The sequence below is a fragment of the Oryctolagus cuniculus genome, chromosome 1 (assembly GCF_051225735.1).
Source record: "Oryctolagus cuniculus isolate XC-2025 breed Fujian yellow rabbit chromosome 1, ASM5122573v1, whole genome shotgun sequence".
Taxonomy (NCBI): domain Eukaryota; kingdom Metazoa; phylum Chordata; class Mammalia; order Lagomorpha; family Leporidae; genus Oryctolagus; species Oryctolagus cuniculus.
The window spans coordinates 29,894,506-29,919,325 of NC_142867.1; the positions used below are offsets into that span (position 1 = coordinate 29,894,506).

At 52.8% G+C, this 24,820-nt stretch overlaps 1 protein-coding gene and 1 long non-coding RNA gene across 9 annotated transcripts in view; one reads left to right on the forward strand and one right to left on the reverse strand.

The window, feature by feature from the left end:
• LOC149128331 (uncharacterized) overlaps positions 1–19,194 on the forward strand; it is a 24,932-nt gene extending 5,738 nt beyond the window's left edge. The window contains exon 2 of the long non-coding RNA XR_016217756.1: positions 1–19,194. This is a non-coding gene — a long non-coding RNA (uncharacterized LOC149128331).
• The window catches only part of LDLRAD3 (low density lipoprotein receptor class A domain containing 3), a 259,920-nt gene that overhangs the window by 87,725 nt on the left and 147,375 nt on the right, over positions 1–24,820 (reverse strand). Inside the window, exon 5 of one of the 8 annotated variants that reach the window (XM_089309644.1) lies at positions 1,955–22,981. The exons of the other annotated variants lie outside the window; for them this stretch is intronic. Within the exon in view, the coding sequence (XP_089165770.1) occupies positions 22,971–22,981 (11 nt within the window). The 3' untranslated portion in view covers positions 1,955–22,970. Of the gene's footprint in view, positions 1–1,954; positions 22,982–24,820 lie in introns of those variants that run through there. 8 annotated transcript variants of the gene reach the window in all.

The window sequence follows — 24,820 nt, forward strand, 5'->3', positions numbered from 1 at the left end:
GTGCTTTTTCCTGGTCTCCCATGGGGTGCAGGGCCCAAGCACCTGGGCCATCCTCCACTGCACTCCCTGGCCATAGCAGAGAGCTGGCCTGGAAGAGGGGCAACCGGGACAGAATCCGGCGCCCCGACCGGGACTAGAACCCGGTGTGCCGGCGCCGCAAGGTGGAGGATTAGCCTATTGAGCCATGGCGCCGGCTCCGTACCCTGCAACTTTTAAAAAATAAATTAACTAATTAATAAATTAAATGGCAGAATGAAAGAGAGGGGTGGATAGATAAGATTGGTTGACTGATCTTCCATCTGCTGCTTTGCTCCCCAAAGGCCCACAATAGCTGGGGCTGGGCCAAGATGAAACCAGGAGCCAGAAGCCACACCCTTTTCTCCTGCTTGAGTGGCAGGAACTCAAGCACCTGAACCATCATCTGCTGCTTCTCAGGCACTTTAGCAGGGAGCTGGATGAGAAGTGGAGTGGCTGGGACACAAAGAGGTGCTCCAATATGAGATGCTGGTGTGCCACGTGGTGGCCTAACATACTGAGCCCCAATACTGGGCCCTGTAATTTCATTTTCTAAACACTTTTTGAAGTACCCTTGTAGCAGTCACATCATCTGTTTTAACCTCTCTGAACGATGAGCATAGGCTCTCGGGGCGCAAAAGCCATTACCACTCTCCATTCCATGGCTATGCGCGCCACACCTCCTGAACCGTAGGCACTGCACTGCGGGGTGAGGACGCCGTGGAGAGCAGTGAAGGGAATGGACAGGCTCCCTGCTGGGGCTTCTATTTTACAGGGGAGACAAACAAGAAGGAATGGAAGGACCACATGGTGACCAATGCTACAGGGAGCACAAAGGCAGGGAAGGCAGAAGACGCAGCTTGACGGCAGAGGTCAGGGAAGGTGGTCACTGAGAAGAACCCAGTGGGGCAGGTGGATTTTGGAGGGAAGAACATTCCAGGCAGGTCTGGGAGTGCAGAGAGGCCTTCCTTACTGCTGCTAACCCAGTGAGGGCCATTTTGCGCCTGGGCCCTGTGGGCCCCAGCTGCTCTCTCCATAAAGTTCCCCAACTTCAGCTCCTCCTGCATGCCCACAGGGGCTCCTTACGGCAGCCTGCGTCATCCCTGTAGCTCCTGAGCAGGGAGCCGGCACAAAGGCAACTCGGCAAGGTCTGGGCCCAGCACTCCCTGTGGAGTCCCCAGCACACTGTGATTTGAGGCTGGCTCACCTCCCCGGCGCCAGACGATGGCAAAGCAGCCATTCCTGGCTCCTTGATCAGCTTTGCGAGGGGCCTCCAGGGGTACAGAGCAGGTGGGAAATGAGGGCTCAGGGGTGGTCTGCCAGAAGTCCCAGACCACTCACCTACCAGTTCTGGCTCACAGCAGCCTCCCCCAGCGACGCCTGCCACATGGATCCAGGCAAGCCCGCTACTTGGGATGTTATCACGTCCTCATTTTAGAGGAGACAGAGCGGTACAACTGCTCTGCCTGGAGGCAGGCAGAGAGCTAATGCCACGTGCTCCTCTAAACTACCCTCCTCATGGCTGAGCAGGACTCTGACCTGGGAAGGTCCCTTAGGTGTCTCAAGCTAGAGACAGGAGCCAGCTCTCCCAGGGCCAGTGCCTCTCTGCCACTTCAGTGTGGCGCCCTCACACCTCTGCAAAGAGCACACTTCCCTCCACCTGACAGGGCCAACCACCACCCTCCTGCACTAGCACCACCAAGCCAGCCTCCCCGCCAGGTGTCTCCCTAGTAACCTTGGAGGCCAGGGCTGCTTTAAGTCAGCCGGAGTGCTTTATCTAGGTGGAAAGTTGATCGTACCTCTCCCTTTAGGCTGTTCCTGCTCCAAGGATCAAGTTCAATTCCACTGGTCCAGGAGCTTCTAGGGCCCTTTGTTAAGGGCCCTCTGATAGCTCTGCCTGCAAGCCCCAGAGGGAGATTTGTGCATAGCAGTGCAGTAATTTTCTTTTGTCAAAGCCCCCAGCACAGAGCTGGGCAGAGGAAGTTGCAGGGGAAGGTGTGAGATGGGCCAACCTTCTCCAGCTAACGGGAGGCGGAGCAGCCACCTCACCGGGCCCCACCCCTCAGGATAGGTACTTATACAGATGCTGATTAACTGCCTAGACACTGTACTACAAACAAACATGAAATTAATTCTCCATCCTTCAATCCTCATTAATTGCAAGCCATATAATTGCTCTACATTTCTTAAACACACACATACACACACACACACACACACACACAACTGCCATCAGCACACAAGAATTGAGTGATGAGCCTGCTGGCTGCCTGAAGATGCAGGTGAGAGGGCATGTGGCAGCTCCTGCCTCCTTCAACTCTGCTCTGCGCCAACAGTTGGAGAAATTCCCAACACATCCCTTTGCAAGAGCCAAAACCACCACCGAGCAGAACTTTGACCCAAGGAAGGCAACTGCACCTCTCTGGACACCTGCAGGAGAACACCAGCTCACTGAGCAGAGGTCCACAGCATGAGCTTTGCAGTCAAGGGCAAATTCTTCCCAGCACTGTGACCTTGAGTTGGTTCCTTCTGCAAGTTAATCGACAAAGGAAGATCAGGACAGAGTGAATGGTGTAGGATGAGGAGTAAATTATGAGGTCGCCTACCAAAGAACTGAGCATGGCGGCTCACAGATGGTAGGAACTCCACCCAAGTTCATTAACTTATATTGTAATTGTACTGCTACTAGCATTTTTTCAACTGCTGGTTTACTCCCCAAATGGCCACAATGGCCAGGTGGAAGCCAGGAGCCTGGAACTCCATCTGGGTCTCCCATGTGGGTGTCAGGGCTCCAAGCACTTGGGCCATCTTTTGCTGCTTTTCCCAGGCCATTAGCAGGGAGCTGGATAGAAGTGGAGCGCCTGGAACTGGAACTGGTGCTGGTGCTTTGGTATGGGATGCCAGCACTGCAGGCATTGGTAGCTTCTAACTGTCATTTTCTAATCTCCTATTGTAAGATCTCAAGATCAAGTGGTCAGGAGTATGGGTATTACTTATGTTTTTATGTGCATCTTTCTTTTGTAAAACATGAAAGTAATGTGCTCAGTGTAAAAAAAAAATGGAAAAGGTAAGGAATTAGACATGAAATCTCAACGACCCAGCACCAGGGGATGACCATGCTAGCGTTTTGGTGAATTTTCCTGCAGGCTGATGCTGTACAATTCTGTTTATGAAGTCGAGCTCCCTGGGCAGCAGGCTGAACCTCAGGATGGCTAGGCAGGGGCATGTTACTGCCATTCAAGACACCCACTGGTCTTGTAACAGGGCTCCTTTGCAGACTATAGCTTCACATTGCTCTGGCTTCAAAGGAAATTAAATCCCAACTGACACCAAGTACGGAGTTCTTGGAGACTAAAAATAAAGGGCCACTTAGACCACCCAACAGCACGTTACAGGATACGTGAATGAACTTCCACTGGAAAACCCCAGCAAGATCCACTGCCCTGGTGGGCAGCCCTAGCACCACCAAACCTCGCTGCTGCAAAGTCACAGCCAAAAGCTGCTCTGGGGCCCCCTATCTTGTTCCTGAGGCAGCAAGGGCCAGCCCCTCCCCCTTCCTCCCAAACCTCCAGCAGCTAAGAGGTGGGGGTCAGCAGGGGTCTTTGCAGTAACTTCCTCTCTTCAATGAGAGATCTGACCCTTGTGCTCGCCCTGGGTGATCACCCTGGAGAGAAGCAGCTCTGCTCTCAGCGGGTGTCAGCTCGGTTGTCAGGAACAGGGCACGGGGTCGGAGAAGGCCAATGGTGCCCCATGAGCAGACGTACACCCCGGAACTGCAGGGGGATGCGGCGCCTTTCGAGGCCCACAGAGGCAGATGCAGGGAGCAGGCAGTGGGGTCCGCAGGAGACAGGGGCAGAGCGGAATGGAGGGTAGCGTGGAGGACCAGTGCTCGCTGGGGGCTGCTGGGGGGCTGGCTGCTGGCGACGGGGAAAGCGGAGCGCAGGCTGGGCCCTCTGAACGTGAGTGCATGGGAAGGGCAGAAGGAAGCATCACCGGCACGGATCCCGGCGCGCACGCTGACTCGGCTCCAGGGCAGCCCACATCAGCCTTGCTGGGTCCTGTGTGGGCCGCGACACAGTTCAGCGCTGCTGTCAGTTGCTTCCCAAGGAGAGCGGCCCTGGAGTATGGATGGCGTGGGGTGGGGCTGCCAGAGAGGATGCAGCAGGGCTTCGGAGCCCAGCAGTCACACTATCCACATGGCCTGGAATCACTCGGCCCACGGCAGGGCAGGAAAACACCATCCTCCACCGGCAAAAGCACTCTGCCCAACAGGGCTACAGAATCACCATACGTGGTCTCCCAAATCTTGCCTTTACCCAGCAGTCAAGGGTCTGGATGGTTGGGTGCCCAGGAGTGGGGACTGGCCTAGGACCAGAGAAAGCCATGTCACTGCTGGGTGGAACACTTGTACAGGGAGCTGGATTAGGGGAGAGATCGGGGACCGTGGGGGAGAGGTCTATGCGGCCTGTTTCCCAACCACATTTAGGGATTCATTCGCCATGCACTGCACACACAGCAGTCACAGACCTACAATCTGCTAATAATAGCCTTCTTGCTAATGATGACAGTAAGAGCGGCTGACTCCCACCTAGGGCGCACCGTGCATCAGACAGCACCCACAGCATTCTATGCATCAGTTAATGAAGCCCATCTAACAGCCCAAGGCAGGGCAGAGGAGGAAGTCACACAGACCACAGTAAGGGGCGGGGCTGGGATTTGAACCCAGAGCCCATGCTCCACAGCTCTCTGTGTGTACCAGGACCCAGGTACACCTGGGAGAACCAAACAAGACCTGTGCAGGCCAGGCTAGAGACTAAAAATAGACAAATCGACAATGGCTAACTGCTGTGGTCAAAAATATGAAGGGCCAGGCAGCGTGTGGCCTGGCAGATGAGATGCCCATGTCCCCTATCAGAGTGCCTGAGTTCAAGTCCTGGCTCTGCTCCCCATCTTCCATCCACTGGTTCACTCCCCGGATGGTTACAACAACTGGGTCCTGGCCAGCCTGCCACCAGGAGCCAGGAACTTCTTCCGGGTGTCCTGTGTGAGTAGCAGGGGCCCAAATACTTAGGTCGCCCTCCACTGCTTTCCCAGGCATATTACCAAAGAGATGGCTGGGAAGCAGAGCAGCCGGCACTCGAATCGGCGCTCCCATACGGGATGCCAGCACTGCAAGCAGTGGCCTCACCCGCTGTGCCACAATGCCAGCCTCCAAACCCCCACGCCTTTGCCTCTGATTCAGCAGGCTCCCTGTTTGAGCGGCGCCAGTGAGAGTGATACAGTCAGAGCCCAGGAACAGGAGGAATAAGGTAAAATGCATCGGTGATCAACAGGGAGTGTAGCCATCACGGTGACAGGCACCAGATAAACACATAAACGGAGTGCAGACCAGCCCCCTCTGCCAGCTGCCACCATCAGCCACTTCTGACAATTACGCAGGCAGACGCGGAGCCGTTATATAATCAAGCATTCTCTGACATTTTATTTGCAGCTCGCTCTCGCTCCCTCCCGCTTGTATTTAGTCTGCTCTCAGCTGTGAAAGTCCAGCTGCCGGCTCCACTCGGATGCGCTGCCTTACGGTAATTTTGAGTTAAGCTTTATTTTACGGTCTATGTAAATAATGAGTCAGAAGCAGACTCAATAAAAGGCAGCACTGGCTTGAGCCGGAGTTCGACTGGACGGCCGCGGGAGGCCTCTGGGAGTCTGGGTGGTTGGCACAAGCCTCCTGCCCAGGAGGCAAGAGGGACGGCGCTGTCCTGCAGCCTGGCTGGCCTCTTGGACAGCAACACTCTGCCAGGCCAAGGGGCAGGTGTTTGCGGCTGAGGCCTCCTCCTGTGCCAAATGCCACTGGGAGGGATGCATGACACTACCACAGCCACTGATACCCCCAGCCTTTCGCCTGCCCGAGCCGCCTCCTCGTAGCCTCTCACCACAGGCAGAGCGCATTTCCCCACCGCATCGATCTGAGACTTGGCCCCGGGACTTGCTCTGGTCAGTGGGACAGCAGGATGTGATGTGAGTGGAAGCCGACAGGAAGCTTCCACAGCTGGCCTTGGGGCTTCTGTCCCTGACACCACCTCAGAAAGCTAGGCCAGGGGTAGCCCATCGCTCCCAGGACAAAAGAGAAACAGGGAGAGCAAAGCTGACCCTACCTTGCAGGAGGAAGCTGTGCCTGACCCATCAGCCGCCACAGGCTGGGGTCCACTCCCGTGCTGCACAGACCACACTGCATTCAAAAGCACGCACTGACGCTTAAAGGATGCCACACCATCTCCTGAGTGTTTTCTACCAACCACACTTTTATTTTTAATTTATTTTATTTGAAAGGGGAGGGAGAGAGAGAGAAAGATATCCGTCTTCCATGTACTGGTTCACTACTCAAATGCCTGCAACAGCCAGGGCTGAGCCAGGCTGAAGGCATGAGAAGGAACTCAATCCAGGTCTCCCCAAGAGGTGGCAGGGAGCTAAGTAGCTGAGCTCTCCTTGCCTCCTCCCACGGTGCACATTAGCAGGAAGCGGGAGTCAGGAGCAGAGCTGGGCCTTGAACCCAGGCACAGCAACATGGGATGCAGGCATCCCAGGCTGCATCTTAATGCCTGTGCCCAACATCGGCCCCATGTACTGTGCTTTCTATCAGGGGACAGGGAGTGAACCGAAAAGGGAGTGAGCTATTGGACAGCTGCCACTCGCTCCCACGCTCATCTCCCTCCCTAGGCTGCAGGCCATGCTGGCGGCTCGAGCTAGCGCTGATCTCATTTGTCTTGCTTTCCCAGCACCACAGTGCCCGCTGGATACTAGTGATACCTGCAGAAACCACCGCAACCAGGGGCAACAGCGACCACTATTACACAGTGTTTCCTGCAGACCCTGCACGAAGCTCTTTGCTAACTTAACTGATAGTGACAATAAATGAGAAGCTAGGTCTTATTCCCGTTTTTCAGATGAGTAAACCGAGGCTTCTGGAGGTCACCTCATCAGTCCCTAATTCTCATGTGTACGGCAAGAGCCCTTTCCATTGTCTCCCCGACACTGGGCCTCTATGTCCTGACTACCGGGATTCTGTATAGCTACTGCTGATGCTCATCCCTCGCTTCCTCTCTGGGGCATGCAGCACAGCCCTTAGCTGTCGCTTTCTACTTGCCCACCTGCTCACCTAAACCAAACGGTAAGCTGCTAGTGGGCGGGGCTCCTGTCTTTAGAAGACGGCAGTTAAGAGCTTGCATTGGTGCCTGGGACACAGCAGCATCCATGACCTCTCTCTCTCTCTCTCTTTCCATGAGTTTGCAGCTGGAAGGCACTGCGTTTGTGAGAAATGGGGCCTCCCGGCTTTGTCTGCTCCCTCACCTGGGCACAGCCCAGGTCTGTCTGGATTGGTCCTCTGCAAGCTGGAGGTGATCTTTTGGGCTTATCTGCTACAAAGAGGCCAAAAATCCCTGGCATCCGTCTCCCCAGAGAGCCCATCAGCTCTCCTTGTTTACAGAATCTGCTCTGCCTGCCTGAGCGCTTCTGCAAACCTGCTCTTCTGAGACACCACTTCGGAATCCCACGGCCAGCCAACTGTTTCCAGAACGAGAATCTGATACATACACAGCACCCGCTCCCTGGAGCCATCGCCGTCTCACCGGGTCCAAGGAGAGCCCTCACCCTTCGCGGGTCTGCCTGGACCCCTACAGACCACAGCTCCTCAAAGCCAGACCCTCTAAATGAGGGGGCAGAGCGGGCTGGGTGTATCCGCTTACACGATGGCATTTCCACACTCCCAGCCTCGGCTGTGACGTCAGCGCATGGCTCCTCATTGCTATTCCAGCCTCGGCTGTGTGCTCTGCTGCCCGATCCGTCCTCCTCCCTCTGACTACCACGTAAAGCAAGTCCTCTCCCCTGGGCGCCTTCTGCCTTCAGCCATCGCTCTCACTTAAGCAAATCCTATCTATGGATTTCACTCCTCTGATTTTCTCCCATAAATCACCCCCCGCCCCTTCCCTTGGCTGCTGCTATCCTGTCTGGATTGTTCCTCTAGTCATCTATTCACTTCAACCACATGTGTATTCAACGAACGGCTCGGGAGTGCCAACTCCATGCTGGGTAGTGGGGACCGAGAGTGAGCTAAGAGAGTCAGTGTCTTAGCTCAGGCTGCCGAAACGAAACATCATACACTGGGCGGCTTAGCCACATGCATTTCCCACAGTTCTGAGGCTGGCGAGCTCAAGATCAAGGTGCTGGTGACAGCCTCTAGTGGGGGCCGCTCTCTGGTTCATGGGGGGAGCCTCTCACTGTGTCCTCACTTAGTGGGAGGGTTCCACCCTCATGACCTGCTCACTGCCCCCGACCCCAAACCTGGAAAGGCCCACCTCCTGATAAATCATGTCAGCAGTTAGGATTTTAATGTATGAGCTTTAGGGAGACAACAAACGCTCAGACAAAGCAGGCAGTGTGGGCTCCCCGCCAGCCACACAGCCTGGCACACACAGCTGGGCTGCTGGGTTCCAACGCGGCCCCTTCATCTACTTATTTGAGCGGCCTAGGGCAAAGCAACTAACATCTCTGCACTTCATTTCTCCTCCAGCAACACGCAGATAGGAGCTGCTACCTCATGTGGTTCTCCCAAGGTTTGCAGGAACACTGATGTATGAAGTGCTGGGAAAAATGCCTGGAACATGGTGAACACTCCCGACTGGTTCTGAGCACGGCAACTCCTGCCCCAACTAGCCCTCTCTATGGGCTGCAAATCTGGATTCTGGCAAAGGACCTGCAGAGGGGTGCATGGCGTTATGAGGCCACGCGACGAGGAAGGGACCTGCCCACTTCAAAAACGTGACGTCATCACGTAGCCTCGGCTCCCTTCCTGTCTGTTCCTTGGCTTGTCCTAACTGAACATAAATCTCCAGAAAGAAGGGACTGTCACACACTGCTTATGCCTTTGTCCCGAGACTAGAACTACAGCCGGGGGAGTGCATGTACTGTATTTATTAGCAACCAACCTGACAAGGGTGCTGACACAATCCAATTTCAACAAAAGATGCTGGGACAGCTGGATGCCCAAGTGGAAGACAAGGGCTGCCTAACGCACAGCATGAAAAGGAACCCATGATGGATCACAGACCTAATAGTTTGGGGCCAAAACTACTCAGAGCTTAAAAGAAAAGACAGGTGCAAATCCTCAGCACTTCGGAACAGGCAGTGGTTTATCAGACGTGACACCAAAAGCACAGGCAACAAAAGCAAACATAGATGAATTGGACGGCATGAAAATTAAACCTCTGTGCTGCAAGAGATACTGTAAAGAAAGCGAAAAGACAACTCGTCAAATGGGAGGAAACGTTTGCAAGTCACAGATCTGATAGGGGACTGACTTGGAGATGCTAAAAAGAACGCTTACACTTCATCAATAAAAAACCCAATTTAAAAATGGGCCAAGGATTTAAATAGATATTTCTCAAAAGAAAATACAAACTGCCCAGTAAGTACATGAAAAGATGCTCAATGTACTAATAATGAGGAAAATACAAATCAAAGCCACAGTGAGATACTATTCCACCCCCACCAGGATGGCTGTATTTTCAAAAAAAGACCAGGGGAAGTAGGTGACACAGCAGTCAAGTCACTGCTTGGAACAAACACAACCCACAGCACAGTCCCTGGCTCAAGTCCTGCTACTCTGCTTTCAGTTCAGCTTCCTGCCAGTGTGCATCCTGGGAGGTAGCAGATGATGGCTTAAGTAGTTGAGTAACTGACATACGCAAGAGAGAGCCAGATTGAGTTCCAGGTTCTTGCAGCCTGGCCTAGCCCTGGCTGTTGTGAGGATTTGGGAAGTGAATCAGAGAATGGAAGACTTGCTTCTTTGTCTCTGTCCCTTCCTTTGAAATAAATTTTAAAAATTTTAATAAAGTGTTGGTACAACTGTGGTGAAATCAAAATTCTCATGCACTGTTGGTGGGAATGTAAAATGACACAGCCACTTTGGAAAATGTCTGGCAGTTCCTCAGAATTAGACCCAGTTACCCTCTGACCCAGCAACTCCACTCCTAAGCACACAGCCACGAGAAATGGACACCAGCACATACAGAACTCGTACACCAATGTTCACAGAAGTGCGATTCATCAAAGCCAAAAAGAACAATACAAACGTCTACCAACTGATGACAAATAAACTGGAATATTATTCAGCAACAAAAAGACACGAAGGGGGACAGCACTGTGGTGCAGTGGGTTAAGCTACCACCTGCTACACTGGCATCCCATACGAATGCCGGTTCAAGTCCTGGTCCCTCTGCTTCTGATCCAGCTCCCTGCTAATGTGCCTGGAAAGGCAGTGGAACGGGGCCCAAACACGGTCCCTGCCACCCATGCAGGAGAGCCAGATGGAGTTCCAGGCTTCCGGCTTCTGCTGGAATTGTGGCCATTTGGGGAATGGGCCAGGGGATGGAAGCTCTCTGTCTCCGTCTTTGTCACTCTGCCTTTCAAATCAATCTATCGAAACAGACAGGAAGAAGTGATATATATCACACCAAAGGTGAAACTTAACAGGATGCTAAGTATAACAACCACATCTCGTACATGGTTCTACTTACAGGAAGCACCTAGAACAGGCGGAAAATGGACTGGCAGTGGGTGACGGAGGGCTGCAGGCTATTCATGAGCAATGGCTGCTCATGGGTGCAGGGCTACTTTCTCGAGTGAAGAAAACGTCCTAAAATTAGAGAGAGTGATGGCTGTCCAGCCATGCGAACATACTAAAAAGCACTGAATTATACATTTAAATGGGTGAATTATATAATATGTGATTTACAGCTCAATAAAACTGTTGAAAAATCTCAAAGTGAAATACGCACCGACTAAGATCTTCTAAAGCAGTGCTCAGACTCTCCAGTTGGGTGCAGAGTTCAGTTTAGGGCCTCCACTTGGCAAAAGGTGAGTCCTCTCTCTCCTCATCCCTCTCTGTTGTTTGAGAACTCTGTGTCACTTGGCACAGCCGGCAGCACACCAGGACTGCACCCAGAAGACCTGCCCCTTCTACTGACTACACCTTAGGTTATTCCCCACCACAATAAAGAGCATCACGGAGGCAGGCCTGAGTGTGAGCGTCTGAAGAATCTGCTCCTGTCCCACTCTGGCCAGGTCCAAGCTGCATGACCCTGGGCAAATCACATCACCTCCCTGGCCTTCCATTTCCTCCTTTACAAACTCAGAAAGTTGGTTAAACACCTCTCTGGTCCAGCACTGTTGAGACCTGCATGGGGCAATTCTTCGTAAGGCTACCCACGAGGAGGGATATTAAATTCCCTTGTCCAATCCACCAGATGCCAATCACGTCTCCACCGGCCATCCTAACATCACGAAGCTCACCAACGTCACCGCTAAATGTCCCCTCTGTTCCCCACCTTCTCCCACCACTGTCAGTAGCCCTCCAGGGGAACTCCTCTAGCTCCCAACATTCCTTGATGCCACCCACACTGTCTTCTCCTTGAATCACTCTCTGTCTCCATAGAACCCTGATCACACTCTTTTTCCACCCTCCAGATCTTTTCACCAAGGATATAAATATCTTATGGAATCATCTGAATTGCACTACCAGACTGGGAACAGAAGGGCTGACAGTGCAGAGAATCCACTGTGTGCAGCTTTTCCTCCAGCACTGACACTGCCCTTGCACCGGAGTGGAACCTCAGACCCTGGACACCTCAGCAGCCCTGGCCTTCACGCTGTCTGTCATATGCCCGGCCGGGTGGGATCCAGGGCCCTGCACCACGCTGGCTCGGTTCCAGCTCAGCCGGAGTGTTCTGATGCTTTGGGTTTGTTCCAGTTGAGTGATCTGAAAACTTTAGGTACGGTTCAGATCGAAAATACATTGATGAAATACAATTAAGTCACAACGATGGCGACAAAAGCGACGACAAGCACCAAGATTAGTTTGGAATTCGGCAAATCAGTATGGTTCTTTTGAGTTTTTGCTTCATGTTTCACTTCGTATCCTAGCTTTAAATATAGTGCGTATTTAATATGATGTGAAGTCATATTTTAACACCCTCCGACTGTGAGAATTTTGCAATTCTAATGGAAAACACGCCATAAATTAATCTGAGGTGACTCATCTTTCCCAACTCTCTCAAAAAGTGTGGTCGTCCAGAATGGATCACTGATCCAGCAGTTGTTTTTTTTTTTTTTTTTTTTTTTCCCTCCTTTTCCTTCCAGGTTCTACTTCACAGCATCTGCTGTAAGACACCCCTTGCAACCTAAAGGCAAGTGTTTGTTCTTAATAAAGTTGCTTGTTCAAACGAATCAAGATTTACATGTGGCTTTTGTGGCACAGTGACACCGGCTACCCAGATGGGCATTGGTTCAAGTCCTGGCTGCTCCACCTCTGATCCAATTCCCTACCAACGCCCCTGGGAAATCAGCAGAAGATGGCCCAATAGCTTAGATGCCTGCTACCCACGTAGGAGACCCGGATGGAGTTCCAGCCTCCTGGCTTTGGCCTGGCATTGCTCTGGCTTTTGCAGCCATTTGGAGAATTTGATCAGTGAATGGAAGATCTCCCTCTCTGTAACTGTGTCCTTTCAAAGGATTAAAAATAAATTTTAAAGAAAAAAAAGATTTGCATGTAACTTTTAAGCTGGTGCCAGCCTTCAGAAAGGGAGAGAACCACATGATGAGGGGGTCCCTCTTGTTCAACGCCTCCTACTGCTGTGGTCCGGAAGTTGGCATGCATCCCCAAAAGTCCACGTGTTGAAAACCTAATCCCTAAATGCACACATTGGTGGTACTTGGAGGTGGTAACTGGCACTGTGGGAGGTGATCAGGATTAGATGAGGTCACAGGGTGGCATCCCCACAATGGCATCAGCAGAGACCTAAGCCAGAAGAGACCTGAGCTAGCCCAGCTCCGTCCTACTGTGTGATGCCCTCTGCCATGCTGTGGCCCAGCATAGAACTCTCACCAGGTGCCAAACAGATGCTGACGTCACGCTCCTGGACTTCCCGACGCCAGGACCATGAGCCAAGTGGATTTCTCATCTTCATCATTTATGCTATAATGAATACAATTGATATTCGCCAGGAGCTACTGGGCACAGGTGTTTTCTATGTCCACCCCACCCCCAACAGTTTTCACTGCAGGAATGAGGCTAATATGAGATTCACCTCTGTTACTTATCCATAATAACGGTTCTCCAAGGATGTAACTGGAGGAGTTAGCAGGCAACTTAGAGAACAGAGGCCCTCCTGAGCAAGCCCCAGCCCTGCTTTCCTGGACGAGGGCTTGTTCCCGCCTCTGCTATATCTGAACGCTCACACTCTACAATGTTCCTCTGGCGTTTCCATTTCTGTTAGGCCAGGAAGCGAGATGCCAGATGGCACCAACCCTGAGCCCTGGCTCCTTGCTGGTTGGCAGGAAGAAGCAAATGCTTGTCAGCTGTCAGAGACCCGGGCACTGTGGAGGATTCACCTGGTTCTTCTGCATTGGGTATTTCTCCAGAAAAACAGCAGCTCAGGCTGGAAGCTGTCTCAGTCGCTGGTTGGGCAGGAAATGCAGGGCAATGGAACCCACACCTAAGGGACCTGCTAAGGGGGCTGTGGCCTGCTCTCGTTCTCCTCCCAGCAATGCGGGCGGCAGGCCTGGACACCTTTGTGTTGGTGAGGCTCAGAGTGCAAACCCACAGAGCTACTGATGGGCAGGGCGGCCATCTGACTACCCCAAAGCCTGGGCTCTCGACGTGTTATGTCATGAATATGCTAACAGACTTGCTGTGGTTACAGAGAGGCCTCAGGAAATCAGCTTGCTCCTAAAATGTGCACCTGAAGCCAGATGGAATTTTAAAAGCTTTCTTCACATCTTTCTCCTCTGTCTCCCTCACGTGCAGCACAGAGCTGGCCCCCGGGGAAGGGTGGCTCTCTCGGGTTCCCACCTCAATCTGAGGACCTAGTGGGTTAGGGACTTGGGCTCGGCTTGTCAGAATCGCTGTACATGGCCTCTGTGGATGACATTTGAGGAGAGGAGGGACTGGGGCATCACCTGGGGGATGTGACTGTAGGGTGACCAGGAACAACTCTGTGCAACTGAGTCACAATACACCAGAGCCCAGCGGTCAGCAGCCTTCCTGGCCTGCACGCTCAACGCCAGGGGCGAGGACCTCCGAGAGCCTAGGAACACAAGGGCTGTGCAAATGCTCTCCTGGGAAACAAGGGGTCCAGGGAAGGGCCAGAGCTGCCCCCTGCAGCGAGGGCCGATTTTCTAGACTGAGCTTGCAATGAGCTGTATAGCAAGTATAGCAAGTCATTCCCAGGTTGAAGGGCTTAAAGAGATGACATTTGATTCTCTCTCCTGGCTTCTAAGGGTTAGGGATTCTGGAAGGGAGAGGCAGTCTGCTTTGTGGCTTCCCAGGCTGCTGCAGTCAGAGGCTGAAGATGGAACAGCAGTGGGACAACGCTGCCAGGGGCGGCCCAGGCATCCATCTCTCTCTGCCCGTGGTCTTTCTAAGCAGACTAGCTTGGACTTCCTCCAAATAAGGCAGCCTCCGGGCACCTCGTTTTCATGGAGACCAAGGCTTTCAAGAGAGTGTGCTCTAGGCAGCAAGGAAGTACTGCGCAGCCCTCATAGCCCAGGTACTGGGGTCGCATCACACTATGGGTCAACACAGTTCCAAGTGTTAGCCCGGTTTCCAGGAGAGGAGACCCAGGGGCCACCTCCGGACGGCAGGAGTACGGAGTCTGGAGATGTGCTTTAAAACTGCCACGCTGAGGATGCAATCAAGATGTAGGCAACAGGACTGGAGACCGGACACGGAGCGCACTCTGTTCTCCCCGCAAATATAAGGCTCATTTCCAGAGGGCACCAGGCAGGCACTGGCAGGCCAAAATGAGAGAGAATCTACAAAAGGCTGTGGCCACGTGGGAGGCTGCCTGACCAACCAGCTAATGAGGATGAAACCTCCGTCGGTGGAGAAGCAAACTGGCCCGAATCTGAGGCCCGAGGAGCTGTGTGAACAAAGCGGAGCCCACGCCAGGCTCCTGTCACCTGAAGAATGGCTGCGACCTTGATCACACTCCACAGTCGAGATGAAAGCCCGGCTGTCGTGGTCAGGCAGGCTGACGGCCGACGCGGCTGTGAAGGGAGACGGCAGCAGGTGAAGCGCTGCTGCCACCTGACATCTGCGGTGCAGGCAAGGGACAGCCACTGCTGGACGTGTCCCTGGCGCTGACAGGCAGGTTTCTCCCTCCTGGCACTGTACAGCACGCCAGCTCTGGCCCAGGTCACTAAAGGCAACCGCAGGAGGAGAAGTGTGTGTTCGTTCTCAGGTTGCGGGAACAAACGCTAGTCTGACAGAACAGCAATGGAAGTCAGAGAAAAAGAAAAAAAAACTCCTAGAGGGCATGCCCTGGGCAGGAACTAAGCTTTGGTCCAGTTCAAGAGTCTGTGGCAGAGACCAAGTCTAATACATCCCTGTCACTCATCCCTTCCTCTCTGTGCATTTACGTAAGAGAAACTCCGGAGTTTCCAAGAGCCCACTTCTCAGCCTCCCTTGCATCTAGGTGTGGCTTGTGCGTAAGTCCACGCCACTAGATCATGAGGACAAGTGATGTCTGCCACTTCCGGGGCCACGTCCTTAAACATGCAGCTCCCTGTCCTGGTCCTCCGCTTCTTCCTTCCGTCCTGAAGACTGGGAAAGAATGGCCGAGGAGGGAGGAGCCCTCTGTTGGCCTCCACTGCTCATCTCTGGGGTCTTCCATAGGAGACTTCATCTCATTTAAACAAGAACCTCCGTCCTACCTTAGCCACTGTGCAATGGGGGCTGTTTGTCAGAACTGCTTCGCCTCTGTCCTAACACACACATGTGCCTGGATCACGTCACATCTCTGCAGCAGAACCCAGCGTTGGGAAGAATCATAGAAGAAACCTAGAAACTGGATCCTGAAGCTCTCCCAAGAGATTCACAAGGAGCCGTGTCTTCTGGACTTTCCCTATCTTGCCATTCCCGTCTGTTTGAAGTACTCAATACTCATCTCCCACAACTCCAGCAATGACTGGATCTGATAACTCTGGATAATAACTTGCAACCCACTCACATCAGTTCAAACGAAAGGAAAAGTTTCCACTTAGAACACAGGAGGTCTCACAGAAAGGCAGAGCTGTTCAGCCTCCTGGGATACAGGGAAGCCGTCAGCACAAAAACAAATACTCTCTCCATCTCTCTGCGGGTTGTCACCTCTGGCCTCGAGGTAGACCGGTACTCTCTGCTATGAATTCTTCTCAACTGTGGCCTCCCTGTGGCTGTGTCCCATCCCTGCTAAGGATGTGCTTGGCATCCCAAGGCCGACTCGGCTCTGAAATGTCTTTGTATGGGAGACACATTCTGATCTGCTGTTGGGCAGCCTGTGAACTGACCAGCCTGGGCTCAGGTGCCCACTGATGGTTTGGTAGTGGTTGGGGTGGTTGGGAGGGGCCTTTGAGAGCAGACAGCTACCCCCTTTCTGGAGACCATGAGCAGAGCCCGTGGCCTGGAGCTTGCTCAGGACACAGAAACTCACACTACATATCTACTGTACCTCAGCACCCAGGATGCATGGGAATTGATCCATAATTTTAAACACAGGCTTCGTGTGACATTTCTCAAGATAGAAATGGTAAAAGGAGTTACAGTGTATTCCTGTTTTTCCTCTTTGAAAAATTAGCTTTCGGAGTGGAATGGAATAGCTCCCTTGGAATTCCTGGGACATCTCAGTACCCGGTCATGTGCTCTGCCAATGGGAGAACCCGAGTGGCACACCCATGATGCAGGGCGCATGGTAAGGACAAGAACTCATGGCTCAAGAGAGTGACAGGACAGACTGATGAGCTGCTGGGTCTCCACGGAGAAACCAGGAGGGGCAAGAAATGGGTGCTTGGAGCGTTCAGGGGACATAGAGACTGGACCTATTTGCACCACAGAGCAAGCACTTTTCCACTTTTCACAGGCCACTAGACTGCTGGGTCATTACACTGAGGTCAAGAAAAGAGAGAATCAACTGGATTGCATGACCCAAGGAAGCTCTTCTAGCTACACTGGAGGTCAGAGGCAGGAATGTCCAGCCCACGTTCACCTACACTTCCAAGCTACTGCCATCCAGGGGTTCTCACAGAATGTAGCCTTCCCTGAGGCTCATCATGACGGCAGGAGAGCAGACTCACTGATAATCAGAATTCTCACGGTGTGCAATGACACCAAGCCACTCCAATGAATTCCTTGCCTGGGGCGAACATGGCATTTTTCCTGTGTCTCCTCCTCTGGCTCCACCTTCCCACTGGAGCATTTGGGGGGCGGGGCGCTCAACCAGTCAGCCTCAATGTACCCGGACAGCCATCTCTCGCCCCTACACCCATGCATGCATGCAGTCTGCTGTGGCCTCGCCGAAGCTCTGTCTTTGAATATACCACTGCCTTTGGCTAGAGGCCCAGCCTCTTGTTCATTTCTGGGTCCTCTTTTACTTATCCTGAATGACTGGGCAGAGCTTTCATTTCTCTGAAGCCTTGCCACATCCCCCTAGGAAAAACCGTCATCGCTGGCCGGTCTCACGCTCCCACGGCCGGCTGCTCACTGCGCTATTACAGCGTTTATCACGCTGTAGAGTAATTAAGTGCAGTGTAATACGTTTTCATCTTGCAAAAATGTCAGCCACTTTGATCTGATGTGGCTTTGCCCTTCTTCCAGTCCCTGGGTGGGGCTGCGTGATATTAGCCACTCCACAAGTGAGTGTAAGGAATGAATATCAGGAATGGTCAAGAGTTCAAAGGACATTGGTGGAGGTCTGAGAATTGCGGGCCATAGGGTGGTCAGTCCACGGGCAGATAAATGTCCCCTGCATAATCAAGTTTGCATGACACAGTGGTCCTGGGGCTCTGACAGCGTTCACGGCAGACTTGTGGACAGACAGCCAATCCCACGCCTGGAGTCACAAGACTTGGTCCATCTGCCCTAGGAGGAGGCAGCTCTGCAGGTATCCAGGCTGCACTGCACCTTTCCGACAGAGGAGGGAGGGCAGGGACCAGGAGAAGGAAGAGGAGGAGGGAGGGAGCTGGCCAAGACAGGAATGGGGGATTCGGAAGACAGAGCTCGGCCGACGACCACCAGGGGCCACCAGACCAGAAGCCTTCTGATTTGCTTCTAAATGATAGCCACTTCAGACATCCTCACACTCCTGCTGCAGCAGTTAAAAAGGAAGCTTTGGGGATATAAACACTCAATTACTAGGAAGAAACCCCCACGGGGATAGAAAGGCAGCAATCAACCTCTCCCGGCCTCCTTCTGTTTCTTCCAACAAAGTCAGCATTTCTGCTTTTCCCAGTCCAGCTGGGCTTTCAAACTCCTAAATTAAAAGTGGAAAAAAGGCTTCCCATTCCTCCTGTTAAACGGACCTCCAGCAGTTTCATTCTAAGTAAAGCTATATGAACTCTTAAAGGCTGATGCTTCTTTCCCAAGGCCTCTGTACAGATGCCCTAACATCACTGGTTACAAGGTCTGGGGTAAACACTGACCACCCACCAAATTCCAGGTTGTGGCATTTTCGGTCAGATCCCTGAAACCCAGACCTTTATTTTTTTTTTTTTTCTAAAGCAGCTCTTTTCCACCCATACTTGAAAAACTAAACTGAAAACGGGCAGTTTCTCTGATCACATGCCCTCCCCGAGTGCTCTAGAAACTGTCTTTGGCTGCTCGGTCACTTGGCTGCGGTTGGCGACAGAAAGCAAAGGTCCCTTCCAACACCATAAGCTCCTTTTATCCTCAATTACCCAGGCTCGTGGGAGGGCCTGGAGCAGCCAAGCGAAAAGCAAGCACAATTGGAAAACCACACAGCAGATCCTCCGGCTCCACAGAATTCACATCCCATGGTGACTCGCCCTGGGCTGTCCCCGTCCCTGCCACCCTCATCTGGTTTGTCGCCCAGTCTCTGTGATTCTGGCCTGGAACACTTCCTGCAGCTTTACCCTATCTGTTGGCATTGTCACAGCCCTCACGTGTCTCACCCACACCTTTCCTCTGCTCACAGGAGCAGGTGCAAAATCCTTCATGTGGATACCTGGACCACCAATCACACAGGGCCGACCCCTCCCAGCTTCTGTCCTGGCCCTTCTCTCATTGTCCATGACAAAGGTTCTCTCTTTGACCAAACTCTGCTTGGGCTCTTCTTAAAAAAAAAAGAAAAGAAAAGATTTTTTATTTGAAAGGCAGAGTTACAGAGTTGGGGGGGAGGGGGAGTCTTCCATCCACTGGTTCACTCCCCAAATGGCTGCAATGGCTGGGGTTGGGCTGATTCAAAGCCAGGAACAACTTCTGGGTCTCCCATGCAGGTGCAGGGGCCCAAGCACTTGGGCCATCTTCTACATCTTTCCTAGGCCATCAGCAGAGAGCTGGATTGGAGGTGGAGCAGCCAGGTCTCGAACCAGCACCCTTATGGGATGCCAGTACTGCAGGCGGAGGCTTTACCAGCTATGCCACAGCAACTTGGGTTCTTCTGAAGTCTGTCCTCAGCTGGGCTCTACATTTGGGCTTCTGTGTTCCTCTCTGCTGTATCTGATTCTAGCAAGAAGCCTGCTGGGGTTAGCTAGGATCTCACACCCTCTGCATCTACTTACCCCTTGTATCTGGGTGGGACCTGCATCCTCCACTATCCCCCAGGTGAGGTGTCTGGTCACCCCGGCCTGATGGATTTAACGAGTCCTCCAATCCCCCTCATATTAGTCTGTTTTCTGTTTCTGTTACTACACCTGGTTTGATTTAGCTCACTGTTTTGAAGGTTTACTGCCCGAGGTCGGGGGGTCCCACTGGCTTGGCCTCTGGTAAGGATCCCCTCCCCCAGCCTACCATGGGCTGCATCACACAGTGGGGGATGGTATCTTGGGGGGAGGGATCATAGGGCCAGATGGAGGCCAGAGCAAGAGCACTGAAGCGACTGTCTTGCTCCTTTTTGTAACAACTTGCTCTCAGGAGAACTCACTCTGGGTCCCATGGGAACTCAATCTCTTCTGAGTGCGGTGGCACTCGCAACATGTCCTGCCCCTGGGCCCCCCTCTGCAGGGTTTCACCAACTCTGACATCACCACACTACAGACTCAGCTTCCAACACCAACTCTGAGGACACATTCAAGCTGTATCCAAACCTCAGCACCCCTGATGTCTCCTCCCAGCCATTCTGCATCCATTGGCCCCCATCTGCTCCCCGGCTATGAACTCCCATTTGCCTCTGTGGCACTTGGAACCGAGTCCTGTTCTACACTAAGATCTCTCTCCTCTATTGCACCTGTATTTCTGAGTGTAAGCTGTTTTTACTGCTTTCACTGCTGTCTGGCACTGGTTTATCTTTGAAGTCACCCTCAGGCATCCACATGGCTTTTTAAATTAATGCACACCTGTTTCTCCTCTCTGGATCTGCCTACCTGCTAGAAGGCTCCTCCTGCCCCCACCCTCCCCTCTCCTGCCTTTAGCTCCTCCTGTCCTTCCGGTTTCAACTCCAGCATCACTCTCACCAGAAGCCTTCAGCATGTACACCTTACGGCATCCCAGAGCATCCCTGTCAATCACGTCCGGAGCACCCTGCAATGCATTCTTCTCCCTGATGACCAGGGGCACCCATCAGAGCAGAGCCCACACTCATCCTGTCCCCATGACAACCCTTCAGTTCTAAGGGGCACAGCTTGCTCACATTCTAATATTATGGAATTGGGATGCATCTTAAAATCCACGGTGTGTCACGGTTTAATGGTTGGCACTGCTCCTTTTATAGCGAAGCAAAATGATGGTGGATCTCCCACACGATGGCACCTTCAGCCTTTTTTTTTTTTTTTTTTTTTTTTTTTGACAGGCAGAGTGGACAGTGAGAGAGAGAGACAGAGAGAAAGGTCTTCTTTTTTGCCGTTGGTTCACCCTCCAATGGCTTGCGCACCGCGCTGATCCGAAGCCAGGAGCCAGGTGCTTCTCCTGGTCTCCCATGCGGGTGCAGGGCCCAAGCACTTGGGCCATCCTCCACTGCACTCCCGGGCCACAGCAGAGAGCTGGCCTGGAAGAGGGGCAACCGGGACAGAATCCGGCGCCCCGACCGGGACTAGAACCCGGTGTGCCAGCGCCGCAGGCGGAGGATTAGCCTATTGAGCCGTGGCGCCGGCCTGCACCTTCAGCCTTAACACTGTCCCCGTGTCTCCTGGGATGGTGGTTAGGAACTAGCAGCACTCAGTAAACACTTGTTAAATACATACAGGCACACGGAGTTCCTAAGAGTTCAATATCAGTCTGTTTTGGCTGCATAGTAAACATATCTTAAAATCTCAGTAAAAGGTGGATGGTTTTCCAATGGTCTGCAGGTTGGCCTTGGTGGGGGATTGTGGGCTGTGAGCTGGGTTCAGGTCTTTCCCATGAGCCACCACCTCTTTCTTGGATCAGTGGCTACTCAAGGTTATGTTCACCTCATTATATATCTCTGAAATGCAAGTGACCAGGACATTACAAGCCTCTGGTCTCACCTCTGCCAATCTTCCACTGATCCAACACAGCCCAGCCTCCAGGGGACAAGGACATTTCCTCTGGCCACTCTACAGGTCACAGAGGACAGAGGGAGAGAGCAAAGACAGAAGCCAATATAGCGTGGACTCCATAGGGAAAGGACACTAAACGCCAACAAATTGGAGCAGCCCCAGGTCACAAAGTAATGGCTTGAAATGGGAACCCTTCTCCCAAGTATCCATAAGGATCCTCGTCCTTAGCTCTCCAATGGCCAGGTTTTATTTGAGGTGTGTACTGGAGAGGACAGGGCAAAAAGCAACCCCTACTTCTGTCTTCTGTCAGTTATGTCCTTACTCGGAGCCCAGCCTCTAGCAGTTCATCCAGGTTGGTCACTGCCTGGCGTGGCTGGGGTATTAGGACTGGATGGTAAGAGACCCAGGGGCAACCATCTGCCACAAGAGAAAGCAGAGGTGGGGGTGCACTTGGCCATGGTGCTCAGGGAACTGGGAGGGGATCTGACTCCACTGACTCCAGCTCCAAGGCTGTGCTGGAAAGAGAGCCGAGGACTCCTGGGCACTGGGTATAGACGCCGAACATCTGGAAACACAGGCTGAGAGGGGCCCGACCAGCCCAGCCTGCCTCCACCAGCACTCACACGGCACGGGCCCAGCACCTCTCACATGAGCAGGATTCTTCCGGGGTTATGATTCCCAAACGCATCAAACCCCAACCCGGTCACATCCTCTGCTGGTCCTCATTCCCCAACCCGGTCACATCCTCTGCTGGTCCTCATTCCCCTTGGCTCTCCCAGGGCAGTTTCACACCCCCAGGGTTGTTTATTTCCTCTGCCTGGGGGCACTTCTCAGGCACTGCTTTACTCCCCGAGGGCTGCTGGAACAAAGCACCATGACTACGGCTTATACTGCAGCCATCTACGTCTCATAGTTGTGGAGGCTGGGAGTCCAAGATAAAGGTGCCGGCTGGGTGGTTCCTCCTGAGAGCTGTGAGGGGCAGCTGTTCTGTGCCTCCCTCCAGGCCCCTGGTGGTCTACCAGTCATCCAGGACGGTCCTTGGCTCGCACATGCATGATCCCCCTCTATGCCTTCACACTCACAGCTGTGAACCTGCGACCTCCCTGTGCCTGTGTCCGTGTGTGAACTCCCCTGTTATAAGGACACTGGTCATACCCCACTCCAGTGTGACCTTGTCTGAACTAGTGACATCTGCAACACTCATATTATTTTAAAATTTTTAAAATATTTATTTATTTATTTGAAATGCAGAGTTATAGATAAAGGGAGGGAAAGAAAGGGTAAGAGAGGGAGGGAGGGAGAGACAGAAAGAGAGCGAGATTCTCCATCTACTGGTTCACTCCCCAAATGACTGCAATGGTCAGGGCTGGGCCAAGTCAAAGCCAGGAGCCAGAAGCTTCGCCCATGTGGTTGCAAGGGTCCAAGGACTTGGGCCACATTCCGCTGCTTTCCCAGGTGCACTAGCAGGGAGCTGGATTGGAAGTGGAGCACCGACACAAATCAGCGCCCATATGGGATGCTGGCAATCGCAGGTGGCAGCTTTACCTGCTGTGCCCCAATGCCAGCCAGCCCTTCAACAACCATTTTTCTAAGTAAGGTCCCATTCTGAAGCACTGAGCTTCAAGATGTCAACACATGAACGGGGGGCTTGGAGAAGAGCCCATTTGAGAAGGCTGTACCCAGCACAGAGGGCTGGCCTGGGGAGGCAGCCTACAACCTGCCTACCGCACACTCTCTGCCAAACTAAGTCTCTCTCTCCAACCGGACAAAGCCACCCCTGCTGGCTCCTGGTGAGGTGCCAAACCTCAGAGCCAGCTTCCCAACCTCTCCTGAAGCCTTATCACCAGGATGCAGCAAGCAGGATGAAAAGACTGCGCCCTAGCTGCCAAACACTCAATTCACTCTCCTGGCATCAGTGGCTGCTTCCCAGTATCCCAGCGTCCCTCAGGAGGTGGGCAGGGGAACAGCATGTCCTTCTTCTTTCCTGAAAGGAGCCCTTGAGCACAAAGAGAGGCACACAAGCTGTCTTGGTGCTAAACCTCCCCCACCAGCTCCCGGCCCCAAGGGCTGCACTGAACCAACACTTGCAGCTCCTCAACCTGGCTCCGTGTCACCAGGTAGCAGTGTCACAGGTGACAAGCACGGCCGTCTGCACATCACATGGCCTATGCTTCCATCCTGGCTCTGCCACTTGCTGGCTGTGTGGATCCGGCCAGGAACAATGTCTGTGCTCTCAGTTTCGTGCATATGGACAATGGGGGGGTGCTCAGCGTGCCTACTCTTGGGGCAGGGGTTGCTCTGTGAACAGGAAAACACAAGCAGAGCGGTGAATGGCAGCCGGCTTGGGCTGCCCCAGTCTGCTCGCTCACAAACCCCCGCAGGTCTGCTTCCAGAGCGCTGACCCAGCACCGCAGCCAGCATCATCGGAAACTGTCAGAGACCACAGCAGCGAGAGTTGGGCCCACAGAGAGGTATTGCTAATGCTGCACAGTGGACTCCCCCTAAACTCTGAGGCCTAGAACACAAACACTGATTATCTTGGGATTTCTGTGGGTCAGAGCGCCAGAAAAAGCTGTTTCTTTCAAGGCTGCAACGGGGGTGGGGCCGGGGCTAAAGGCTGGGCTCCACCAACAGAGCTCAGCTCCTCACTGGCTTTGCTCAGTTCTTTAGCACACGGGTGTCTGCAAGAGGGCAGCTGACAATGTGGCAGCTGGCTTCCCTCCGCGAGAGCAAGACGGACCGTAAGTGAGAGTGTGCAAGAATCTTTCTGTAAGCCAGTCTCAGAACACACATCACCACTCTCACTGGAGTGCCTTGGTGAAAAGCAGGGTGTGATTTGTTACCTGTTCAGAGAAGCATTACTTACAAGAGTGTCCTCTCCGCTGAAATACCACGGATAAGCCAAATGGGGTCTACCCAGATAACAGAATATCATTCAGTCTTAAAAAGGAAGGAAGTTCTGAGACATGCTACAACAAGGAAAAACCTCAAAGGCCTGCAAAGTGAAATCAGCAGTCACAAAAGGACAGACATTGGAAGATTCGACTTATATGAGGCACTTAGAGTTATCCAATTAATAGAGACAGAAAGCCAAGGGCTACTGAGCAGGCCTAACAGTTGTTTAATGGGGACAGAGTTTCAGATCTGCAGAATGAAAAAGTCCTCGAGACTGGTTGCACAACCATGCAAATATACTTAACACTATTGAATTATACACTTAAATACAGAGAAGATGGTAAATTTTACATTACTTGTATTTGCCACACAAGTGCAAATCACAAGGTCCAGACCACATTCAGAAGGTACAACG